This window comes from Sarcophilus harrisii, chromosome 1 (genome assembly GCF_902635505.1).
Source record: "Sarcophilus harrisii chromosome 1, mSarHar1.11, whole genome shotgun sequence".
Taxonomy (NCBI): domain Eukaryota; kingdom Metazoa; phylum Chordata; class Mammalia; order Dasyuromorphia; family Dasyuridae; genus Sarcophilus; species Sarcophilus harrisii.
The window spans coordinates 363025790-363053310 of record NC_045426.1 but is presented as its reverse complement, the minus strand read 5'-3'; the positions used below and the strand labels follow the sequence as shown (position 1 = coordinate 363053310).

Sequence of the window (27521 nt, the reverse complement as noted above, 5' to 3'; positions counted from 1 at the left end):
CAAATGACAACCAACATAAATAGCCAAAAGAAAATTTTAGGCCTTTTACTAATCTCAAGAGTTATGTAAATATCTTGCAAAGCACAAGAGTTTCATATATAATCACCTAAAACACAAGTAAAAATTTTCCTCTGGTTTCTCTTCAGCACTGGCCTTTTTTAGCGACTCTCTAGGGAACTCTGCACTATAGTGAGGTAAGGGAAAGAGGAGTACTGTAGTGCAGGGGCAAAGAAGGTTGCTTTTAAGAGTGATTATTAAAGGTGTTTTTGGAAAAGGCCTGACGTGACTGGACTCATATAGCTCTGATAAGAGCTGCCGTTTTGTCTGTGAGGGGAGGAAGCCAAGGTAAACGGGACAGGATTTCCCTTTGATGCACACCAACTAAAATCCCAGGCAACTAAGGGCCAAGCTTGAACATTAGTCTCCCCCTTCTAGATGTGGTAGGAGAAAACAGGGCTTAAAAAAATTATACATGGACAATAGGTGAGGACCCATGATCCTAAGAGGCTGGACCATTGGATATTGGAGATATTTATAGAGAGGAGGAACCAGGGAAATTCCCTCTTTAAGTATGCTTTTCCTTGGCTCCATAGAGGGTTCTTAATCATTCAGCCAAATTCTTCTTGATCAATGTGACTCACAACAGTTCCCCTGGCAAGGGTGAATCATGTTGTTTTCACAGGACGAGAATTGCTGGCAAAAGGCATATTAGGCCCAAATACTGTTTTCCCCCTTACCACTTCACCTTAATTCCCAATTTCATACCTTTTTCATCAAAGCAGGAAAACATACTTTACATCTCTCTTCCATTCCTCTCTCCCCAAAAGTCTATTAACTTACTTATGAAAAAATGGAGACATAGAAAGATTAAGTGATTTTCTTAAGGAGAGGCAAAAAAGAAAAGATTTCCTGGGCCTAACCACTGGAAACTGGCTCTCATAGATGAATTAAATAAGTTGCATGCAATTTCATCCTCATTTTGAGAGAAGCGTAGCTGTGAAAAGAAGGAATTTCTACAATGTAGTAAATGCAAACCCTTTACTATAGTGAATCTGGGAAACAAGGAAAAGCAATCTATGTATTGGAGGGGGGTGGAGGGAGCGGGGGAGATGGCGGAAAGGGTTGAGAGACTGTTTACTTTCTTCTGTAAAGAAAAACTTTGATGAAGTGCTCTTTCCAGTTGAAGACATAATTATTATTTTCTGCTGGAAAACATTCTGGCTAGTTTACAGTAAGAATATGATATTACATGGGAAGAGTTTAAACTTTAGACACTTCAGAGCTTACTAACGCATATTTTCCTCTGTTAGTGCTGTAGTAATGTTTAGACTGTTTTGATAGGAAGGTGTCAGAAAAGCATTAGTATGTTTTTAACTTCATGCCAGGAAGACACATAAAATGAAAAGTGCTTTTTCCTTTCACTGTTAGATATCATTGCGAATTCCTCCCTGATTCTCTTTATGCCTCCCTCCCCCTTTTCCATATTATGAAAAATGTGCCAGAAGGAAACTCTTAAAATATGTTTCACTGAAAATGCTATTTTGATTCCACAAGCAAAGGGTGGCTATAGTACAAAAGCAAACCCAATGCTTTTTAAGATTTTGAGATTACAGTTTGGCTTAGTGTTTTGGGAAGCCATTTTAGTTTTTCATTTAAAGAACTGCCTTCTGAAAATGGAATGTAATAATAATATAAAGTATATAGTATTTATAACCTGAAAATATCTGAAGAAAAGTAATTTGTACATCTCACTTGAAAAAGCTCCTTGAAGGCAATTCATAAATATGGTATCAGTTACAACACTAATTCTCTTTGGGAGCTGGACAGAGAGGTAATGAATGTCACAGGATATACTGCTGCTCTTAGACTGGGTTGGTTTCTGAGAAGAAATAATATGCTAGGATGAAAAGGATATGCTTTGGTACCACCACCTAAAGAAGCTCTATTATTGGAATAGGGAGAAGGAAGTGAGTTGATTGGGTGTGAAAGTTGCAGTTCTCAATTTCTGGTTCATGAAATATAGAGTATTTGGGAAGAGATAAAGAATACTCTTAAATCCTTTGCACAAGCTTGGTTTTTATAATTCTTTTTTGAAAAAACTCTCAGCTCCTTAAATTATGTAAATGTAAATTGCCTTTTCAGGTAGTGAAAATGACCCCTTTCTGCACAACTGGGAAGCTCCACAAATGTAAGCTTCCTTCTCTGCAGTGCCCTCTCATTACCCTCCAATTTCTGTAAACTGGAGGACACTTGTTCCGTGCAAATAGCCAAAGTGATTTTAGAAATAAATCCTTTCCTTTCTTTACTCTACAAATAGCTATCCAAGGACAAAATGTCTTGGTATTTGGAGTCAGAGGATTTGGATTCCCAGTGCTACAGGATACTTGTGTGACCTCAGGCAAGTCACATAACTTCTCTCCTTTACTTTTCTCTGGTAAAATGAAGGGGTTTGACTAGATAATTTCTGAGGTGAACAATCTCCCTCAAGAAGTTTAAAATTAAGTAGGGAAGTGTGTGACAAGTATCTTAAGAGATGTGAGCAAATTGGATCTACTTTTCCCTGGGAGATGAAAGGATATTTCATTGAGGAAGTGACTTTGGAAATGTGGGTGAAGTCTCAAAGAAAGAGTAGATTTCTCTTTTCTTTCTTTTTTTTTAATTATAGTAAGTTTATTTATTTTTAATACACACTGCTTTATGAATCGTGTTGAGAGAGAAAAATCAGAGCCAAAGGGAAAAACCATGGGAGAGATGAAAAAACAGAAAAAAGAAATGAACATAGCATGTGCTATTTTATATTCAGTCTCCTTAGCTCTTTTTCTGGATGCAGATGACATTTTCTGTCCAAAGTCTACTAGGATTGCCTCAGATCACTGAATTATTGAGAAGAAACAAGTCTTTCATAGTTGATCATTGCATAATCTTGCTGTTATTGTGTATAATGTATTCCTGGTTCTGCTTGTTTTGCTCAGCATCAGTTCATATAAATCTTTCTAGGCCTTTGTATAATCAACTTGTTCAAAGGGTAAATTTTTTAATAGAATTTAGGGCTGGGGGAAGGAGGAGGCGGGGGAGAGAGGCATTATTCTAAAAGAAGGCAACAGCTTCAGTAAAGGCATGGAAATGAGGCAGCAAAGACAATGGGAACAAGGTCAGAGGGGCCCAGTTTGGCTGGAGTGCAGGGTCATGAATAAGCAAAGAGTGGAAGAGAAGGCCCAGGTCACTATCACTATCACTCAAAAATGCTGAAGAAAATATAACATCTTTTGGGTTAAGAATGTGGAGACACCAAGTCATTATTAATCAGAGAAATGCAAATTAAGACAACTCTGAGATACCACTACATACCTGTCAGACTGGCTAGAATGACAGGGAAAGATAATACAGAATGTAGGAGGGGATGTGGGAAAACTGGGACATTGTTGCATTGTTGGTGGAACTGTGAATACATCCAGCCATTCTGGAGAGCAATTTGGAACTATGCTCAAAAAGCTATCAAACTGTGCATACCCTTTGACCCAGCAGTGTTACTACTGGGCTTATATCCCAAAGAGATCATAAAGAAGGGAAAGGGACCTGTATGTGCAAGAATGTTTGTGGCAGCCCTCTTTGTAATGGCCAGAAACTGGAAACTGAGTGGATGCCCATCAATTGGAGAATGGCTGAATAAATTGTAGATGTGAATATCATGGAATATTATTGTTCGGTAAGAAATGACCAACAGGATGATTTCAGAAAGGCCTGGAGAGATTTACACGAACTGATGCTGAGTGAAACAAGCAGGACCAGGAGATCATTATATACTTCAACAACAATACTGTATGATGATCAATTCGGACGGACCTGGCCCTTTTCAACAATGAGATGAACCAAATCAGTTCCAATGGAGCAATAATGAACTGAATCAGCTACACCCAGGGAAAGAACTCTGGGAGATGACTAAAAACCATTACAATGAATTCCCAATCCCTATATTCTTGCCTGCCTGAATTTTGGATTTCCTTCACAGGCTAATTGTACATTATTTCAGAGTCCGATTCTTTTTGTACAGCAAAATAATGGTTTGATCATGTATACTTATTTTGTATTTAATTTATACTTTAATATATTTAACATCTACTAGTCATGGTCATCCTGCCATCTGGGGGAGAGGGGAAGGGAAGGAGGGGAAAAATTGGAACAAAAGGTTTGACAATTGTCAATGCTGTAAAATTACCCATGCATATAACTTGTAAATAAAAAGCTATTAAAAAAATAAAAAAGAATGTGGAGACAAATTCCAAGTCATTACTGTACCCTAGATTAGGTTACCAGTAACTTGATTTACCTCTCTAGATAAAAGAGCTAAACTTTGCCCCCTTTTTCTACAGGAAGAGAACCCTAGAATTTCTGGATAAGAGGTACTTGTAATACAAGCAATCAGAACCACAGTGTTTTGTGTTTTTGTTTTTTTGAAATTTAATTTTTTTAATATAGTTGAGGACTTTATGAAATCTGTGGCAAATACTTTGGACCATTTTATGACATAAATAATTTCTGCCTAATTTGTTTTATAAGCACAAATCTTTGTACATATTTAAAAGTGCTACATTTACAATGATTTTGAAAAATATAATTGATATTATGTCATCCAAGAACTAAGAAATCCCCTTAGATTTTGGCTAAAGAACTTGTTACTATTTCTAAGTTTTCAAAATAGACTAGGTATCTGTGAATTTTTAACACATTAGATGACACAGTGGCCATAGATGCTTTTCATTTTCTTTAAAAGTCTTTGGAAATGCTGTATAGTACCTGTATAGTCCCCTTTGCCAGGAAAAAGGAAATTATGCTAATTAATTATCTAAAACTCACTTCCAGCCATCAACAGTATTCATACTGTCTATAGAATCAGGCTATGCTCTCAAGGCTTCAGATCCTAAAAAACTAACAAATTTGGTGCCAAGAAACTAGTTACTGACAGAGCCGGATGCTTAAGGGCATCTTTGGTATGATTATTCATTCCACATTTTCCCAGCTGCCCCCCAAATGAAACCTGGTACAAAGAAAGCAGTCATGTACACATTTTCCCTCTGTGAGCTCATTTTTATATATTCCCCCCAAAGACCAGTTTTGCTGCATGTAAAGAGCACATCTGTATTTTAGGTACCAGACTTGAGTCTCCTTCAAAGTTTGACATGCTCTGGTAAGTTTCTGGAAGCTCGGGGAAGTGTGCTTGGTTAAGAACACCCCCACCAAAACCCACAGGAGGCTGAAACTTTGTGGGGTTAGGTGGCTTCGAAGGTCTCATCTAATTCTAAATCTTTTGCCCTGTGGATGCAAAGAACACACCTCACTCTAAACAAAAAAAGTCTGCCAAAACACCAAGACTCTCTAAGTTACAGTGGATATCAAAAGGAAAAATTACTGAATAGTGGCATACATCTAGATCTGAAGGAAGTATCATTTTCTAAATCTAAAGGAATTATCACCTTTTAGATATGAAGAAACTCACAATCTTCTGGAAAGAAAAAATTCTGACTTCTGCTGCTATGGAGAGCTGGAGTTAAAGGGGTAGATTTCTTTTAAAATATATATTTATGAAGACTTGGGGGGAGAATTACTTTGTTAACTTGGGTAAATACACAAATCATCACATTATATCAAAACTTATAAAATATAAAAATAATATTTTTTTACAAATATGTTAAAATAAAAAGCTTTTATTTTAACTTGTCATAAATAAAAAGAAGAAAGTTGGAGTAGTTTTTCCTTTATTTTCTCCACATGGAAGAAAATCTGTATAAAGATTTTTAAAAAAATGACTAATACTGAGAAGCACAATGAATATAAGACACAAACTGAACATATTAAGGGTAGATAATACAAATATATCTATTTTTTATCAATGCTTTTTAAAGTGAATACAACTTCAAAGGATATACACAAAGGAAGGCTCAAAATCTCTCAAAAGAAACAAACCATGCACAGTATAGAATTAAATTTGGTTATTCATTACATCAAACATCAATTTAAAACAACCTGTAGCAGATATAATTGATCTAGATTTTGAGAAATTTTAATCACTTTCATTTGAAACCCTCCACAATCATATTTCAGTGCCTCATTGTAGCATGGAGAAAAGAACAAGTTTTCAAAAGGTATGCCAATGGAGCAAATGTATATATCCTGGCTGGTTCAACCATGTTGGAAAAATTTGGAGTATTGTTCTAGTAATTATGCCAAATTTTCTATCCCACCCTATTTAGGCACTAAGTATGGAGAGACTCAGTATTAGTATGGCACACTTGATTCTTTGATAAAAGCAACATATAAAACAAAGAAAAACATAAGACTAATCTTTATTTCTGTGTGGTTCCCTTCTAATTTTACAATGATGGTAGCAAAGTTATAGAAGATGATGCAGAGAATGCTAAAACCTACTATTTTCATAGTTTGCAAATAATGTAGCTATTGGCATTTTAAACATAACATCAGTTATTTAATGATCAGTTAGTAGATATATTATTAAAAGAACGGAATCTTAGCAAAATTGATATTGTTGCTTTAAAGTAAGTCAAAAGATAAAAGGAAATTGTAAGCCAGCTCATCAGTTTTCCTTGTGAGACAAATAAAAGAGTTGGGGGAGGTAATTTTTTAATTGCAAGAAGAAACAATTTTATGGGCTCTGATTATTTCCAAAAAGCATCTTGATTACACCTCTCAGATTGGTTAAGATGACAGGTTAAGGTAATGAAAAATATTGGAAGGGATGTGGAAATGCATTGTTGGTGGAGTTGTGAAAAAATCCAACCACTCTGGAGAGCAATTTAGAACTATGCCCAAAGAGCTACCAAACTCTGCATACACTTTTGATCCAAGAGTATTTCTATTGGGCCTGTATACCAAAGAAATCATAAAAGAGGGAAAAGGACTCACATGTGCAAAAATGTGTGTGGGAGCCCTTTTTGTCATGATAAGGAATTTGAAACTGAGTGTATGACCATCAGTTGGAGAATGGCTGAATAAGTTATGATATATGAATGTTATGGAATATTATTGTTCTATAAGAAATGATCAGCAGACGATTTCAGAGACACCTGGAGAGACTTACATGAACTGATGCGAAGTGAATAGAATCAAGAGAACACTGTACACAATAACAACAAGATTGCATGATGATCTACTGTTATGGACTTGGTTCTTTTCAATAATGAGGTGATCCAATAGACTTATGGTGGAAAGTTTCAGCCACATCCAGAAAGAGAACTGTGGAGACTGAATGTGGCTCAAAGCTTAGTATTTGTACTTTTTGCTGTTTGCTTTTTTTCCTTTGTCATGTTTTTTTTTTCCCCACTTTTCATTTGATTTTTCTTGTGCAGCATGACGAATATGGTAAAAAGCAGTAGATTTGAGATTCAAGCCTAAATCTTCTAAGATCAGATTCAGTATTGCTTCTTTATACCATCTTTATCACATATGAGAAAGAAATGAATCCAGAGTAAAGGATGAGTGAACAGTCTTTGATGTGAAGGGTTTGGAGAAGCAGGAACTAATTGAGAATAAAGGAAAATGAACTGAAGAATATAAAGAAAAGGGAAGAAGTGGTAGAGCCCCATTGTATCATCATTTACTCAGGAATTTGGGTTACAGATAAGTAACTGATGCTAAAAGAAATGCTAATTCTATAGAGAGAAGAATACCACTTAAAGCATTGGAAATTATGAAGCAAGTTGAAAATTTTCTACTTCTTTTCTGATATCGTACAACTTTGAGTGTCAGTTGAAGGCCAAAGTTTGGACAGAGACATTAATGTTTTGAAACATTGAGGGGAAATAAGGGACACTAAATTATAGCTGATTATAGCTGATACTGATATTGGGAACCAAGATTAGATGAATAATGACACTAAAGTTAAGAAAAGAGACTTCCCACTCCTCCAAAAAAAAAAAAAGCAACAAAAATTTTGAGAGCTAAGTAAAAATATGGAGTTTTAAAAAATGCCTAAAATTTCAGTTTAGCTGATTTTTGTGTTTGCTTTGTAGAATAAAAATGTAAAGTTCTCTGAGATGTAAAAATAATTTTTTTATGAAGTTGGTTACTAAATTTTTCTGAAAATGATGAGTGCATTTGGTTTCTGAACTGAAATAATTTATTTCAGATAATCAGTTGTGTTCTTATCAAGTTTTCCTACTTAATGCAAAAGGGATTATTCTCCTAGCTACTTGTCACTGAAAATCAGGAGTTAATTCCCAGACACCAGAGTAAAAGAAGTAAGTGAAAAACTGTAAACTTCACAAAAAAGGGAGGTAAGGGTGGTGGTGAAGAAGAATCAATGAGTACTGGGGGCCAATTTTCACATATCATAGTGATTTTTAAATTGCTGTTAATAAACATAACAGGAGCAAGGATTATACACTGCTTGCCTATAATGAAAACAATGGTATCTTTGAGCTGCAGCTTCTACGTCAGTACCAGGAAGGTCCATTAGCTTCATCTATTTCCTTCTACAGACTAAAGGAGAAATAAGCAACTTTGCCTGTTCTTTATGTCTCTATTTATGTAAGAGAGTCTGAAAAAACTATCTAGATCTGCCTGTCCAGGATTTTACAATATAGCAGTAAGAGGAAAATGTTTAAAATGATATTAATTCTATTTATTCTGAACAGCCAAGTTGTTTAACTGTATAGATGGACTTATCCAAAGAGAATATATTACTACACAGGAAATTATATAAATATTTTACAGGGTTATGTCAAATAACATTTGATTGAAAAATATTTTATTTGGTTGAAAGTCAATTACTATGACGGGGTCCTCCAAATCTTTTTGTTTATCTCCCTCAAGTTGGAAGAGATTCTTCCATGAATGTGGCTTCCAGTTCTCCAAGCTGAATGGCATTTTAAAAGTTTTGGCAAATCTACTTTCAATGCCCATCAACATATCAATTTCTCATATGTAAGGGGCAAGAATAATTCTCTCGGAAATCCAAATTGTGGTTGGAAATAACTTTGAAATTTTCCATGTTTAATTTATGCCCTAAGAAAGAATAAATCAACAAGCCATACTGTATTCCAAACTTTGAAATGTAGTTTATTAAACAAGCATTTCCATTTTGAAGTTATTTCTCTTTTATGTCAATCTTACATATAAAGTTGCTACAATATGCTCTATAGTCTTTTTTCATGATAGGTTTTAGTTATTTATCAAAAAGATTAAAGTGTTGATATGTTGGAATACTATTAACAGAAGGATGGAATAGTGGGAAGAAGGCTGATCTTGGGCACAATAGAAATGTGAATTCAAATTTCACTGCCAATATCAGATCTAGAAAGGACCTTAGAGGTCCACACTCATCATTTTTATAGGCCCAGAAAAGTGAAATGTCTTACTCAAAATGATCCACATAGTAGTTAGTAGCTGGTATGGCCAGTAGAAGAACTTAGGTTTTCTGAATTGTAGGCAGGGGCTCTTTGAATTAGAGCACACTTTGGTTCATATACTATGTGTTGGGAGCTGTGTTAGCAGGGGAGACTAAGGGAAGACTAGGCAGGCAGGAGAGCTCAGAGAACCCAGGGAGGAGAGTTTCTCTCCCAGTTCCACATCAGCCTCTAGGACTTTTCAACCTCCTTACCCATAGTCCTGTTCTCAGCATGGGAGATGCTTTCTCTGTTTCTCTGGCCTGCTTGGATTTTTGAGTCCCTGACAAGGACTGCCATTTCATGAACAGCCCAGGCCATATAAACTCACTTTTCTCCCAGCTCTGCTGCTGATTCCCACCCTCTCCTGAGCAGCCTTGTACCACATGGAAACCCTCTCCCTCCATTCCAGTTCCCCTTTATATGTTGCTTTCTTCCAACAGAATGTGAACTCCTTGAGGATAGAGATTATTACTTTTGCTTGTATTTGTATTATCATTTCTTAATATAATGCCTGGTACATAGTGAATACTTAATAAATGTTACATCTCTATCTAGAAGAAAGGGATGGCTAATATTAAAGTGAGGTCAATAAGAATGATGAATGTTAAAGGTCACTGGATTTGGCAATTAAAAGATCATAGATAATATAGGGGAGAATAAAATTTTTTTTGGTTAAATGGTGAGATAAGCAGCCAGATTGGAAGTGAGAGAAGAGAGGAATGGAGACAAAGAATACTGTTTTTCCTGAAAATGTCCTGAAAAAAAGAGGAGAGAATGTTAGGGTAAAGTAAGCACTTTTAAAGGATGAGGGAGATTTGACTATGATTGAAGAAGGTGTGAAAGAAGCCAGTAGACAGTAAGACACAAAGGATGAATATGAGAATGAACTGAAGAAGACAAGCAGGGAATGGGACCAAAGGGCACAAGCAGATGGGAACAAAAGAGAAAAGAATAGGGAACAGTCAAGAGATTCTGAGATAAAAGAATAGGGGAAAAGAAGTTCAAATCATTTCCTATAAGGTGTGGCAACAGAAAAAAGGGATGGCATGGGAACCTGGGACAAGGAGGAGAAAATCTGAGTCATTGGGAGGAATTGTGAGAAGTGCAGAAGTACTGCCCTGGATCAGTAAGAGCCCAAGCAACATGGCGGTCTGCCTTCTTCCAGGGGCATGTAGCATCATTTAAGGATGGATATGATGAAGGTCATCTGGGGTAGCAGCATGGCAAATCGTGAACAATGCCAGGACAAGAGGGAAAGGCAACTCATGGAGATAATTGTTCAAGAATGCAGAAAAAGTAAAGGGAAAGCAGAATGTGGGTGATGACCTCATGAACACTGAGGGATGAAGGAACTAGAGACCATGGTGATGTCATTAATTCCCTTGAAATTCTTGACCTTTTGTTCTTCCAGATGAATTTCGTTATTTTATTTTATTTTTTAGCTCTATCAAGTAATTTCTTGGTAGTACGATATAAGTAGATTAATTTAGGCAGAATTGTCATTTTTATTATATTAGCATGTTGTTTAGGTCTAACTTTATTTGTATGAAAAGTGTTTTGTAATTGTGTTAATATAGTTCCTGACTTTGTCTTGGCAGACTGGAGACCATGGCAATGTTAAAGAATAGGTTTAATAATGAAGACCAAGAAGAAATGGAAGGATAGGCAGTTATGATTATATGAAGAATTTCAGAGTTATTGAACATGGAAACAAAATATTTATGGTAATGGTGAGATTAAAGGTATGATCAGTCTTGCTAAGGTGGAGTCAAAGTATAGGACATAGAAGTGAAAGAATCTGATAAACTTGGAGGACAGGATGACTAAAGGGCCATCAACATTTACCATACTGATGTTTTCAGTCTCTTTTCCTGGTTCATCATTAATAGCTTGCCACCTAACCGAAAGTATTTGTCAAGGTTCTGTATTATATCCTCTTCTTTTAATTCTACACATGTTCTCTCTTGGTGACTGCATTAACTCTAAGCAAGTAACTTTTAGATGTATATATAATTCAGTCTCACCCCTGAGTTTCAGTCTGGTATTACTGACTGCCAACAGATATTTTAAATTATATATGGGAGATAACTCAAACTCAAAATGTCTAAAATTGAACTCAATCTTTCCTTTCAAATCTACCACCAGTCTCCAAACTTCCCAAAGATGACACCCATTCTTTCAGTCTCTCAGGTTTATAATTAGGATATTATTCCTACCCTTTCTTACTCCAGCACCACAAAATGAACATCTGTCATGGAATGTAGTTCTTTCTATCTTCACGTATCTCATGCATCTAATCCCTTCTCTCTACTAATATAGCCACCATCTTAGGTCAGGCCCTTACTATCACTAGTCTACAACACTGCAATAGTCTCTTGATTTTGTCCTTTAAGTCTTTCATTGCTCCAATCCATCCAATCAGTGATCCACATGATTTACCTTTGGCAAGGATCTGACCATGTCTGCCCTACTCAACAAAACCTCTGGCTACTTATTCCTTCTAAGATAAAATAAAAACTCCTGTTTGGCTTTTAGAATCCTTTATAACATGGCTTCAGCCTGTTTTTCCAGCCTCTTTATACATTTCTCCTTTTCCTGTCTCTATGGTCTAACTAAACTGGTCTCACTCTGTTCTTCACATATGATCCTCCATTCCCTACCTCCATTGTCTTCATATTTGTATACTGGTTTTCTTGATATTCTTTACACTCTTGCAGTATTTCAATTCTGGACTATGAGTTTTCACTGATTGTTATCTTTATCTGGAATTCTCTTCCTTCTCAGCTCTTTAACCCATTTTGTCTTATTGCAAGATCAAATCCCACCTTCTGGAAAAAGATCCTCTCTCCTTCTCTCAGTGTCTTTCCTCTTAGAGAACCTTCTATTTGCATTTTCTTGTATGTACATAGTTTTATGTATGCTGTGGTAGACTGTGAGCTGCCTGAAGGCAGGGAATAGTTTTTGCCTTTCTTTGTATCCTAGTGCTGAGCACAGTGCTTGGTCCATAGTAAAGACCTTAATAAAGGCCTGTTGACTGACAGACTAACTGTTCAAACACAAATATTTGCATAAATGTATCTGAACCAAGTTCTAATTGACTTTTTTTCTTTGAAAGCTCTTACCCTCAACCTGTCTTTGGGCAGTGCAACAGCTCCTTGCTTGATGATTTCCAGGACTCTTTCCACTGACAGCTCGGCTCCAGCCTGTTGTAGTCGTGAGCTAAAGAAGGTGATCACCTGAAACGGAAAGCAATATGGTTTAAACAAGTTGATGTAGGAAACACCACTTTAGCAAATACAATGCTGCCTCTAAAGGAAAGTGATCTTTGCTTCATAATCCTGAAAGTATACTTCTTTGGCTACAGGGCTAATGACTGCACCATGGGTCTTCAGATTATTCCAATAATCAATCCATCAATCAACATATATTAAGAGGCTACACCTCTGGTTCCAGCTCTTCTTTCTGTCTTCATTTGTTTGGTCTTCTCCATTTCATTTTCCCAGAAGGTAGATAACAAACAAATTTATCAGTTTAGTGGTTTAATAGTAATGCCAAGAAAAGAAACATAGGAAGAAACTAATGTTTTCAGAACTGGCTCTGAATTTTATTTTTTTATACATACCTACTAGAGTTAATTGAAAATTTTGGCAGTCTACATCCAGTATGAAGCAAAACCAAACCAGAATTTGCTAATAATATAGTAGCATCCTGTAGGCAACAACTCTTTTAGATATTTTTTTTCACTTAACACAATGAAATCGTTTTTAAACAAAAGTCTTTTAAAACAACATCTTAAATGTCACAATTACATCATAGATGCAAAGTTTTATTCAGGGGGAAATCAAAGACTTAGAAGTACTATTCTATTAGGAAACACTAGATTCTAATGTGTTTATTTATGAGTAAACTTTTTTTGTGGTGTTTCAAGTTAAAAGTTTATTTTGAAAAAAGTAGCAGCAATTTAATTTTTCATATAAATCCATGCAAATTGATACTCACAACTTCTTGCATGTTTTCCTTTTAAAACTTAAAAGGTTATTCTATTTTGAATAAACTCTTCACCAATAATTTTTCCCCAACACCATTCTAATAGAACAAGTGAACTGCATCCCATAAACTCTCTTGAACTGCTTTTGTTCTGGAAAGCCAAGAGACCCAGCTGGAGCCAGGGACCATTAACATAATTATGTCTCACAACTCCACTGCAGTTAGTGAAAACAAAAGCAGCTGATGGCTCGATTACTTTTGATTCTACTAAGTCATTCTTTTATCTTAAGCAATTTGCTAGCACCAGCTCTTCAGCAACGTGGGAGAGAAATTTGTTTTGTCTACACAGTGCTGGTCTTTCAATGTAGGCCAGTCATTACTGCTTTCCCCCCATTTACCAAAAGCTCCTTTGGATATGATCCGGGTCTAGGATCATGTCCATGGTGTGTAGGACTGGCTATGTCTTGCCAGAAAAGGTGCTTGGCAAATTGTATATGATTATAACTGAAAAGAAAAGCATAATATAGATGAAAGATAATGTAATAATAAAAACTATCAAAATGTTGTCTATGCTATCTAGGATTTTTTAAGACCTCTTTAAAGCAAAATTTTAATGATTATATGTTACAATTTTATTTTGCATTTAATTTTTGGATATTTTAGAGAACACACATATGATTTAGTTAAACTAACCATTGCTTTTAAATGAAGTGATAAGTTTCTCAGGGGGAAAAAAACATAACACCTCTGCTCAAAACTATTTGATTTGAATGCAGAGATTGAAAAGTGGACAAAACGAATGCCAAAACAATGTTAAAAGCATCTTAAAAGCAAAATTTTATATTTTAAAGGTTTCTCTATGTTGGAGGCTCATACATGCAATTTCTACCTTTTTTGTATTTGCTTGTAAGATTATATATTTTTCAACTTTCACAATGTTCTTGGGCTCTTTCAAATATTTGTATAATAATATCTAAATAATCCAAGATAAGGTTTAATTGTAGAATTCACATGTAGATAGAAATGACTAAAATGGAGCAACATTAAATTACATATTTTGACAGTTTTGATTTTATTGGGTCAAAAGATTATTGGCTCCACACCACAAGGAATTCTCATTACTAGCAGAGCTATATGCACAGAGGATCAACTTACTCAAATGTAACAATAGTCTTAAAATAAGATACTCTTCTTTTCAAACATCTTTTCTACATATTTTTTAAAAGTTAAAATTATCATCATTCATTTAACTGACATGAACTATACAGTCAAATGGATTGTAATCAACATTTTCTTGCTGAACAAAGTTTAAGGTAAAGTCCTTTAGATTTTTTTAGCTTAGTCAAAACATTTCAAATGGGTAAAACTGTGAGGTCAGGATATACGTATCCAACAATCTCATTCATTCAAGGACTTCAGCCTATTTTCCCCAACCAAATCAGATATTGTAGACAACAGTAATTTTAGTGATGATAACAACACTGCTCTAGCTATTATCATTTGCCATAGCAACCCATCAAAACTGTTCAAGGAGGTCAACCCTTTCCTCTAATCTCCCCCACCCCAATAATTGCCAAGAATAGACAAATTTTAAAGCAAAATAAAAATGAATGCTTTGTTAGTCTAACTCAAAGCCCACATTTCAAAGGAACATACTTTTCCACAGTGGGTGTTTTACAACCTTCCTCTGCCTACCATATTTCAGAGCAGACCTTGGCTGCAACTCATGAAACCTAAGTACAGTACATTACCTTCAATTATCCTATTGGCTTTGAACAGTAATTGTTCAATGTCATGTTCTGATTAGTCAGCTAGACCTTTTGAGTAATGTCAAAGTCACGTTTAACCCCCTGTCAAGAAACCTGTGGATGATGTTCACCAGATCACAGATTTACAGAAATGTGAAGCTTTGTGCTTTTCTGGGGTATGAGTATATATAAGGGAGGTTAGAACATGCCAGGCAAGCCCTCCCTCCTGGCTGGTAAAAGGTTATTCTCTCAATAGAGGGTTGGATATTTAAAGACTGGTAATGGAGTTTAAAAAAAAATGAAATGCTTGTGAGTTGTATCACTATTCTTTTCTTTCATAAGTTCTCAAATTTCATTGAATACAAGTATTGAGGCCAAGTCAGTTGTAGCCACTGTTCTAGTATGCAGAATTCCAGAGGTAGTTGGCATAAAGTATATATATGTATATATAATAGTTCTTGAGGAAACTACAGTTATGTATCTGATTGGGGGGAGGGGGAAGAGAACACAATGTGGGGAGAAGAATGGGACAAAAATTATGAAACACAAAGTAACTGGTAACATGAGCACACAGATACACCTTTACATACTGAGGCACGTAAGAACTAGTATTGAAAGACATGAGCTTGATATTCTACACGTGGTACAAACTATTCAGAGGAAACTCATGAAAAGATGACACATAAAAACTGAATAACTCTGGTACTTAATGGCTCAATTATACTAAAGAATGCCAGGCATAAATTCCTTATTTTCAAAAAACGCTAAAATTTGCACAAAATTTCTGCTGTTTAGAGTGCTCAAAATATCAATGAATTTCAATGTTCCCATTCTGAACAGGCAACCTTTAGTTTAATCTCATGCACTTGCTTAAATTAAAGTTTTATCCATTAGCTTAAATTAAACTACTAGGTTACTTTATATTCTACTTACTATCTTTACCTGAGGCTAGGACTTAGAGAATGTCTATTTTGATCATGGCATAAATGAGAACTTTATGTAGAGTACAGAATAGTCTCTGTCCCTTATAGGTAGGTAAATCTAGAGCACTTATTCCACATAGGGTACCTTAAGAACTAATTTGGGAGAAGATAAAATTTCAATAGGATTAAGATCACTTTATTTTTTTGGTAGCAAGAATGGAAAATGATTTCATTTCTCATGGATTAGTTATAAAATTCAGAATTAGTGTCATGGATTGGATGATGGGATTTGGAGTCAGAGGACCTGGGTTCAAAGCCCATGTGAGTTTGAGTTAAATCATCTTACTTCTCTGGGCCCTAGTTTCCTCATCTGAAAGAGGAGGTCTGTAAGATCCTTTCTGGTACTGGAGTGATAATCCTAGAATGGCCAACTTCATCTGGAACCTAGTAACTAGTGCAGGGATTAAGGACAATGTACAATATGAGTATTGCTCCTGCTAGCATACTCATCTATCCAAAAATCATTTATCACTCAAGTAATGAACAAATATTTATTAAATGATTATTATGCGCTAGGCACTGGAGGGCAAAAGACAAAAACAAAAACAAAAACAAACAAAAAAAACCCCCAGTCCTTGTTTCTTATATTCTCTTTGGCAAGAGACATATATAAACATATAAATATATACAAAGTAAATATGTAACTACAAAATAATTTTGTAGAAGAAAGCATTGGCAGCTGGACGTGAGAGTGCCAAGATGTAAAAGGCAGACACCACTGCCTTACATTTGGATACCGGGCTTTTTAGAAGAGTTTTCAAAGTGCTTTTTCAGCTGATGTTATCTAGGGGCAGAGATATCAGCACACCCAGGCTTGCACTAGGAGTCATAAGAGCTGAGTCCAATCCTCGCGGGGGCACTCTCTGTTTGACTATGGGACAGTCACTTAGCTGCTGTGACCCTCAGAGTCTTTATCTGTAAAGGGCATAATACTGCCTGGACACCCTTCCTCACAAGGCTGATATAAGTGTTCTGTAAATTATAAAGTGCTACATAAATAAGGTACATAGAGAACCATGTGAAGTATGACTTGGTGAGGGCAGGTGGTGGGGTCTCCGTCTTTGAAGAAGACTAAGACAGAACCATCTTAAGTGATTTATTGGGCTCTAAGTTGGTGGGTTACCTCTAGACTCCAATGCTCTTCCTAATACCTCATGTCACCTCAACAACCCCTCTAAACTGCATGGTAACTATAGCCTATGGAAAAATATATTGGGTAAAGTGGTGTGGGATAAAGTGGAAAGCACTGGGCCTGGAGTCATGAAGACCAGAGTTGAAGTTCATACTTTGGGCAACTACTATGTCTGTAACTCTGGACAATCTGCTTAGCCTTTCTGAGCCTTGGTTCTATCATCTGTAAAATGGAGAAAACACTTTTCTCAAAGAGTTGTAAGGATCAAATGATATAATGTATTAGTAATATGCTTGGAAAACTTTGAAGCACTATATAACTATCCATTGTGATTATTATTATTATTATTATTTTAATTTCATTTTTAATCATCAGGAAATGGTAGTCCCCAAGGAATACAAATTGAAGTTATCCCCTTTGCAAATGACAAAGACATCAAAAACAGTATTAAGTCTGCAATGTATGAAAACAGCCACAACTTGGGAAATAAAATTTAGATTAAAGGATATTCCTCAGGCTTATCTTTTCTTGTCAAATGGTAGAATGTAAATTTTAACTTAAAGTCTGGCTTTTTTTCCTTGACCTGAGATACCATAGTCTTTTTGCATGTAGTAAAACTAAACATTTCAAATTCTATCTGATATGATATATAAACTTTTTGGATATAGGGCCTGGACTTGTGATTTCATTGGCATAGGAAACTTTTATATTAAAAAGCTCACTTTAAAAATTACACAATTCTTAAAAAGGATAAACATTTAAAAAATGTTTTCCTTGAAGGATGGAATGCATTTTGAAACCACAAGATTCTTCAAATGGAGGAAGAGACAACTATTACTTCAAAGTATCTGTAATTTGTAGGTTAGGTTAACAATTAACTAGTGTACTATCTGTTGTTGGGATTTAGTATTTATTATTTTGTAAGGCACACTTTTAAAAGGATAACTCTGAAAAATTAACTTTCTTAATTTTACTATTTATCTAATAGTTTATATAACATATGCCATACTTAGAAGTTGTAAACTTCTCCATCTTTAAAAATAGTATATATATAGGCTTTCATGTAATTCATATTGCACTGTCTGCCCATTATTTTCAGTTAACAAGGTTTTCTTACAGCATTCTTTGCCTCCATTTCTTTTCAGGCCTGCTGCAGAATTCAGTTAGGTATTGAGATAATTACTAAATTTTCCATCTGAGATAGAAAGAATGGGGATAAACATTTTCTATTATCAACGTATTGGTCATAATCTAATATTTATTGAATAGCAATTCTGTGTAATGTGCTGTACAGGATAAAACCTGGTTCTTATTCCATAAGCTTTATTGGTGATAAGATGCAAGTCCTAACCATTCTATGGAAATGGCACTGCTACAGGATGGACACCAAGAATGGCAAAAGAGAAAGTTGGAGTCAAGGTTAGTTAGAAAATAAATGCAGATTTTTTTTTTACATCTGACTCTCTCAAGAGAAGTTAAATGTACTTCAAGGTTAGTCTAAACATTACTGAATGCCTTAACTAGTAATGTCAACTCTCAACTTCCAATCTGCTAAAAATAATGGAAGACATTTGGCCTCTTCCACTACCCATTCTTTTCAAGGTTAGGTCTGTGAAGGAAGAAAATAGCCAGGGTAAACATAAACAAACATTTCAGGGATGTTTTGAGGCAGAAGAAAATAAGGAAGATAAAGGATGAGAAAGAAAAAGCTTGGAAAATGTTAAAGAAAGATAAATATTACCAGAAATTTTAGTGAATTGGATGCCACGAATGTTTGCTTATCTATTTTAGGCATTCAGAAATGGTTATTGAATTTTAAAAGAACTTTAGGCAGTTGGTTTATCACTTTTTGATAGCAACATCTAAAAAATATGCAAGAACTTATTGACAAGGATAACAAAACAATCAAAAATTGGGCAGATGTGATGAAGACAATGAAGATCTTTTCTCAATTGTCTTAGCAAGAGAAAGATGGATATATGGAGAACAGATGGTTTTACAATACAAGTGAGAGATATGGGTAGAACTGACAGAAAAAAAATATAACCCTAAAGTATAAGAAAATAAGGTGATAAATTAAGAAAATGGAACTTTCAAAAGTTTTGAAGGAAGGAAGAAATCCAAAAGAAAGAATAGTGAAAAAATTTTTAGTTTTTGACTATTAGGAGCACAGGAAAAAAAAATCCTTTTCCCCTCCCCACAATGGTAATCTTCAGGGCAGACCAAGTAAAGCAGCTTTTTATATGACTACTTAAAATACCTGGAAATATCAAGAACATGAAAACTTTAGAGACTAGGAACATTATAGATTCCCCTTCTGGTATTGTTAAGCTGGCATTATGGTTTAAGATAGAAAAATATACGTAAAATGCTTTGCAAGTTTTATAATGCTCTATAAATGTTATCTGTTGTTACGATGAATCTATTTCATAAGAAATCTGGAAGAACTTATCACATATAACAAGGATAGAGATGCATGAATTAAAGCAATAGAGAGAAAAGTTTTTAGATTTGTTTTTAGCAGCAACTCAGCTGTTAGCATATAAATGTGAGAACCTATGCAATGACTATTCAATGAATTTCTTTTGGATTTAATGGACATGATAGTAACAATAATAATTTATATAGTGATTTACAAATATTATTTCATTTGATCTTTACAATATCCCTATGAAATAAGCGTAAATGTGTCCATTTTATGGATGAAGAAATTAAAGAAGACAAAGGTAAAGTTACTTGCTCAGGGTCACATAGCTAGCTACTAATTGTCTGAAGCTGAATCCAAATTCAGGTCTTCTTGATCTTATGTTTAGTCCTTTATCCACTTCTATTCACCACTTAGCATAACATCTGAAGTAATTCAATTGCCTCAATTTTGACGTTCTCAATTTAAATAAAACCAGACAACTAAAGAAAGCTGTAGCTAAAGAAAAGGATGTTCACAAGTTCTTCTTGAAGAGGCAAAGACATTGGAAAAACTGATTTCATTGTGTGACCACAGGCAATGGGAAACATTTTGTGGAGTGTATGGTAGTTGTATATTGTCAGCTTCACTCTAAGTATCTAGAGAAAGACCACAATGAACATAATTTCAGTTCTCAAGAGGATGGATGAAGAGGAGCAAAGAGGAGCACCCAGTGCCTACTGAGCATGAGTACACTGCAGCATGGGATGAATGAGGAATTATGTAGGAGAAGTAGTCTGACAACTTTCACAATAACCTTGATATCTAAATAATTATACCATGAGAGCATATTTTATATACTGGAATTTTTATTTTATCATAATAAACTGATAATAGAAATGGAGGCCCCAGATTACTTTTTTAAAGTAATTTTTAAATTAAAAATTTTTGATATCTTTTGTGTTTCTATCATCTTTATTTCTGAACATAGCTCTCTTCCTTTCTTCCCTTGTGAATTGTCCCCCTTAACAAAGAATTTTTAAAAAAAGATTTAAAAAAGCAGTTCAGAAAAACTAACCAACATAACAACTAATTCAATACTATTTGCAATATTTTATACCCATAATCCTCCACCTCGGCAAAGAAGGCAGGAAATTGTTTTCTCATCTTTTTTCAGGGACAAGTATATCAAGCTTACTTTTAAAGACTGTCAAAGACAACTTCATTCTGCAGGCCAGTTCAAGTTTAGAGAACCCTCATTGGCAAGTACAGAGCAAGTACAAGAAGAATCAGTGATTTTTTTTTTTTTTTTTTTTTTTTTTTACTCTCAAAGGATTTCCAAGATGGTAAATTCACTCATATTTCAAATAAAGGGTTTGAGATCCTGAGAGAAGCCATTAGTCCAGAGTCTCTTAACTCCTCATTTAGGTACAGCAAAGGTAACTGACTTCTCAGGATTACACAGCCAGTAAGGTAGAGAGCTGGGATTACAACCCATATTATCTGAATCCAAGATCATTGCTCTTTTCAACATAACAATAATAAATAGTGTGCCTGCTATTGTCTAACACTTCAAAGGCCAAATGGAAAAGGACCAGACTCATTACTGGCATAACTCTTTATGACTTAGTCTATTAATTTAAAATATGCTGACCTTTCTTGAGGTTGACATAGTCTAAGTAATGCTTAAGTATTATTATAAAAAATGTCAGAGTTCTTAATTCTAAAACAAGCTGCAATTTTTTTACCCATTTGTCCTATTTCATTTAAAAAAGGCCAAAAACTGTTCTGAAATCCTTAGAGACAAGACACAATAATAGACTTACTGAGAATAATTATTAGTTTCTTGAAAGTGAGTTTTAAAATGGCAAAAATTATACAAGTTATTGATCTCCTTTACTTATTAGCTTTATTATTAGTATGAAAGTTCAGTATGAAACTATTTTCAATTTTAAAAAATTCATTTAACTCAAGGAACAAATAGTTGCTAAAGTGTGTTAATTTCTGAAAGGAATGAACATTGTTAAAATGATCATTAAATCAAAATACTAGTTTGTAAAAATGGAAAACTCTAACATCCACAAATATTTATAGTTAAAAGAAAATATGAAAAATGCAAGCCAGTCAAACCATGAAAATTCACAAGAAAGACTTTAACTTTTTGCAGCTTAAAACAATTTGAAGGTGAATATTAAAGGTGTAACCAGCATATAGTATCATGGCTTGTCATTTTATCTTGATCTTTTTCAGACATGAAATATGAGAAGAGAATCTGACAAACTAGTATGAAAGTGACAGAATGGTTTTGATTGATAAAGCAAAAAAAATTGTTTCTGAGAGACTCTTGGAAATTACAAAACAAGTGGGTTTTTATTTGGATGGAGGCAAAGAAGGTAGAGGTTATTTTATTTTATTTTTTTTTTACTATAAATCAAAATAGTATTGGCTTAGAACACAATTTTAATGTTACACTAAGGAAATTTTTTGACCAGCTCAAAAAAACAACAAAAGATCATGCTTTATTAATAATATAAATGAGAGGATATCTGCTTGGAAGTTACCTACCCTAAAAAATTGGAGTGGGAAAAAAATTAAGTTTTTTATCACCAACTTGCTACTGAGTACATCAAGAAGAATAAAAGAGCATGTGATTAAAGGAAATAAAAATAGGGCACCATAGATGCACTCCCTTTGGAAAACCTTTTCCTGACTATATTGCGCTGACCTCTCCTGCACTTGGCATCCTCATAACATTTGTTTGTAAACTACAATGTTTTCTATTTGCAATTGTTCTCTAGTCATTTCATGTCTGTATTGTTCCAATACTCTGAATGAGCTCAGACTCTTTAAGCACTTGTATAAAAGGTAGAAGGAGGGGCTCCCAAATCAAGGATGAATAGAAAAGAGAAAGTAAAACTGAAAGAAGAGCCAGGAAATCTGAGGCTCACAAAATGCTAGAGGAAATAAAAAAGTTTTCTTTTTTTTCCTTTAGTTTTGTCCAAGGCAATATCAAGAAAAGGATGTGAAGTGTTTGGAGACGACAGAATAATGTGTAAAGATGAGCGTAGGAAAAACTGCTCAACCTTCATTTTGTTTTGGTTTTCTCCATTAAGAAGAAAGATACTTAGATCTGAGAGAATATAACCAACCATTGTGACCCAAGGTCATAAGAAGATACTGAGTGTACCTACCTTCCTCAAATGAATTATATCACAATTCCTAAAGGAATTTGTAGATGTGATCTGAGCCATGATGTAACAGAAAGAATGTGGTACTTGGAATAAGAATTGGATTTAAGTTGATTCTTTCTAGTAGGTTGACCTTGAGCAAAATCAATTTTACTTCCTTAGCACTGTTGTCCATTTGTAAAATGGGGATAATATTGTACAGTTCACTTCTCTGGTTTAATTAGAGGGAAAAACACATTGTGTAAGCCATAAACTGTCACAGAAATGGACTATTATCTCAGGGCCACTGCTGGAAATCTTTGGGAATTCATGAAGGATAGAAGAGGTGAGAGATAGGCAAATGTTTCAATTTTCATAAAAGAGAAAAAAGTTAGTATTTTGCACATTACAGACTGGTAAGCTCAATGTTGCTCATTGGTAAAATTTTTGACCAGATTATTATACATGCTTATTATTATGCATATTATTACAAAACATGTTACTCCTATTAATTATACATTATTACACATGTCTGCTTAGTTCCTAGTAAATGGATTTGGAATCCAAAGAATTGGTATCAAATCTTAGTTTTTTTTTTGTTGTTTGTTTGTTTTTTTGCTGAGGCAACTGGGGTTAAGTGACTTGTCCAGGGTCACAGCTAGAAAGTGTTAAGTGTTTGAGACCAGATTTGAACTTAGGTCCTCCTGACTTCAGGGGTGGTGCTCTATCCACTGCACCACCTAGCTGGCCCATAAATTTAAGTTTTCTTGGGCAAGCCACAGGATTTTTATAACTTTGCCCCTTCATTTTTTTTTTTTTGGGGGGGAGGGTTGAGGCAATTGGGGTTAAGTAACTTGTCTAGGGTCATTCAACAGCTAGTATTAAATATCTGGGGCTGGATCTGAACTCAGATCCTCCTAACTTTAGGGCTGTGCTCTATCCACTGGGCCATACAGCTGCTTCCTGAATCCCCATTTTAAAATGAAGAGGTTGGAACAAAAAAATTCCTGAGTTCCTGTTATGGGCCAGAACTCTGAACTTGAAACAAAGGATTCTTACAAGGTACTAAGTCAGTGGAATTGATAGAGACAATAGTTATCTAATTTAGCATGGTACTTAACAGTTCTCTAGTTCAGTACATGTACTTAGTACATACTACAGTTTCACAAGATTCACACCTTTGGTAAGAGACCATATAAGCTCAGACAAACTCCGCCAGAATCAGAACTAGGGAAGACAGAGAAGTGATGGCAAGCTCTCCTCCTTCCCTTCTCCACTGAAACCAAGATCCGGAAGGCCTCCAGAAAAACTAGCTGAGCCCCAAGTGAAGGAGACAATAAAGGATTTGGACTTTAACTCCTGGCTGTACTTGTGTGGTGATTATTGAACTGAAACGAAGGCTGCTCCCAGAGATCCCAAGAAAACCTCAACAGAGAAGATTACATTTTAAAGAGAATATTACAAGTTCCCTTTCAGCCCTAAGTCCCATGATTCTTTATTCTCTGTTCTCTGCTGAGTTTAACAGTGTCTCTCCTCCCTTGCTCTCTCCCTGGGGTTTCTGAGACTACCCTCTAGCTTTCCTCCTCAAGTTCCCTCTTCAGTTACTTTAAGTGGGTCTACTTCTTTCTGCCTCTTCAATATCCTTATCTTCAAGGTTCAATCTTCTGACATCTGGGTCTTTCACTCTACAGTCTCTTTGTTGAGGATTTTATCTACTCCAAAGGCTTCAGCCATCTCCACGGAGACAATTTTCAAAGCTCCATTTCTAGCTCTTACTTCTTCTTTGAGAGAAACAAGATGTTCCTGACTTCAATAAGTTTTCCTCTTAGTAAGGAAGCTATCACGTTCACAAACTGTAAAAATAATTGTTAGACTATAGTACACACATAGGAAAGGCATGAAGCATCAAGGGTCTGTCAGAGGCAGAGATGATCTCTGGCCAGGGAAGGTGTGGGAAACAGAAGGTGAGCTGAACCTTCATGGAAGAGAAGCATCCAGATGAGAGAGATGGTGGGGAATGGTGAGGTCTCATTGGGTGGGACAACAGCACAGAGTATAACATGACATGAAGAATGTTAGTGACTGAGGAAAGTAAGAACCTTTCTTTTAATGAGCAAAAACTGGACCATTCTACTGGGCCAGTATTTATTCCTGTTGAAGTTCTACCTTTATTTAAAGGTCTTACCCATTTCAAAGGTTTTACAAAGATACAGAAAGGGAGTTAATCATAGATCCATGGATTCTTTGGCTTGGGAATTATAGAAGTTAGCTAGTCTAGCATCCCATGCAATGAAAGACTAGAAACTGAGTGAATGCCCATTAGCTGGAGTGTGGTTGAATAAATTATGGTATATGAATGTTATAGAATATTATTGTTCAGTAAGAAATGACCAGCAGGATGCTTTCAGAGAGGCCTGGAGGGACTTACATGAACTGATGCTGAGTGAAATGAGCAAGACCAGGAGATCTTTATACACAGCAACAAGAAGATTATACGAGGATCAATTCTGATAGACATGACTCTTTTCAATAATGAGATAATTCAGGTCAGTTGCAAAGGCCTTGTGTTAGAGAGAGCCATCTATAACCCAAGAGAGGACTGTGGGGATTGTGTATGGATCATAACATAGTATTATTTTTACTTTTTTTGTTGCTGTTGCTTTCATTCTGTTTTCCCTTTTTTCCCCCCTTTTTGAACTGATTTTCTTAGGCAACATAATTGTGGAAATATGTATAGAAGAACTACACGTGTGTAACATATATTGGGTTACTTGCTGTCTAGGGGAGGGAGAAAAAAAATTGGAACATGAGGTTTTGCCAGGGTGAATGTTGAAAATTATCTATGTATAGGTTTTGGAAATAAAAAGCTTAAAAAAAAGAAATGATATGTAAGTTAAATCTTGACCTTTTAATTGGTGGGTCCAATGGTACCTCAGTAATAATGCCCATGATTCCTTTTCCTTACATTGGAACTATAGAATTAAATTTATTTTGGTTAAGTCTTTGGGGAGGAGCTAGAGCCTCTTACCCATTCCCTCTCCAGACTGATAGGAACATGCATAAAATCATAATTTTGCTCTGTGAGGGGTGAAGAGGTGGTAAACTTCCACAAGATCTCGGAAGGTGGTAGTTCTGCTCAGTATCAGCTTTAGCATCTGTGACTCCTCTGCAATCTTCTCTCCCTTTAAAATCAAGAGCAGGTACAGATCACATCACTTTCTTCCTAGGACACTATAGTTTGGGACCTGACTAAAGTACAGGCAGCAGCCACAAATTAGCCTTTGCTAGGCTCCCCAAAATGCCTTCTTGTGCCCCGGGTTTTCCATTCTACTGAGAGGATATAACAGGTCAATCAATGAGTCAATCAATGAGTACTTGTAGGCTGAGGAGGGAGAGAACAAGAGTTACGGATTAGGAAAGGCTTCCGGTAGGAAACGGCATTTGATTTGAGCCTTAAAAGAAATTAAGTAGTATGAGAAGTGGAGATGAAGGAGAAACTCATTCTAGGGGCTCAGAGAATAGATGGAGCTAGAAAATGGAAGATCCTGTTTGAGAAAAAATTAGCAGGCCAATTTGGCTAGAAGGTAAAATTTGTGATGTGGAGTTAAATGAAATAAGATTGGAAAGTTAGAGAGAAGTCAGATTGTAGAAGGCTTTTGCATTTTATCCAGCCAATGAGAAATCGAGTATGTGAGTCTGTGGCTTAGGGAGACTGTTTTGGCAGAATGAACTGTAGAGGGTAGGTTCTGGGAGCAGGAAGTCCGATCAAGAGTCTACTGCAGTATTTCAAGTTTAAACTGAAGAGGGCCTGAATCAGAATGATGCTTCTTTAGTAAAGAGAAAGAAATTGAAGTGAGAGCCATTTAGAGCTAAGACCTGACAAATTCTGACAACAGATTACATAAGGAAAATGGAGGGAGGAGTAAAGTCAAAAATGACTTTGGATTTATAAATCTGAATAAATGGAAAGACAGTGCTACCCTCCACAAAAATAGGAATCTGAAGAAGGAGTAGGTTTTGGGGGAGAACAATTAGTTCTGTTTTGGATCTTTTGTGTTTAAGGTACTAGTGAGGTATTCAGGAAGAGAAATCTAGCAGGGTTTTAACAATGTAGATCTTGAAATTAGGAAAGATTCTATCTAGACATAGAAATTTTGGAATTCCTTGCATAGAGATGATGTTTTAGCTCCTAGAAGCTGATGAGATCTCCAAGAAAGCGTATGTAAAGAGAAAAGAGTCCCAGGAAAGGTGACTGAGGAGTAATGAGAAAGGTAAAGGGGAGAATGATGGGAAATGTTATAGATGACAAGAAAGGAAAATTCTTATGAGGAAGGAGTATTCAATAGTAGTAAAGATTTCAGAAAGGTCAAAAAAAATAAGGACTAAGAAAAGGCCTTTAGATTTTCAGTTTTAGAGACTGCTGTTAACATTTTTTAGTCAATATTTTTTATTCCCCCCCTCCAGTTACACGTAAAAAAAAATTAACATTTATTTTTAAAACTTTGACATCCAGATTCTCTCCCTTCCTCCCCAGGTTCCCTGCACTGAGAAGGCTCATGTAAAGTTATGCAAAACACATAAAAGTCATGTTGTGAAAGAAAATGGATTTCCCCCCTGCCCCCCCCCAGAAAAATACAATTTGAAAAATACGTTTCAATCTATATTCAGACACAATCAATTCCTTCTCTGGGTATGAATA

At 35.4% G+C, this 27521-nt stretch overlaps 1 protein-coding gene across 5 annotated transcripts in view; it reads right to left on the bottom strand.

Moving 5' to 3' along the window:
- DYM (dymeclin) overlaps positions 1 to 27521 on the bottom strand; it is a 525071-nt gene that overhangs the window by 67634 nt on the left and 429916 nt on the right. For all 5 annotated transcript variants that reach the window (XM_031945966.1, XM_031945964.1, XM_031945968.1 and 2 more), the window contains one exon: positions 12524 to 12637. In XM_031945966.1, the coding sequence (XP_031801826.1) occupies positions 12524 to 12637 (114 nt within the window). The remainder of the gene's footprint in view (positions 1 to 12523; positions 12638 to 27521) is intronic.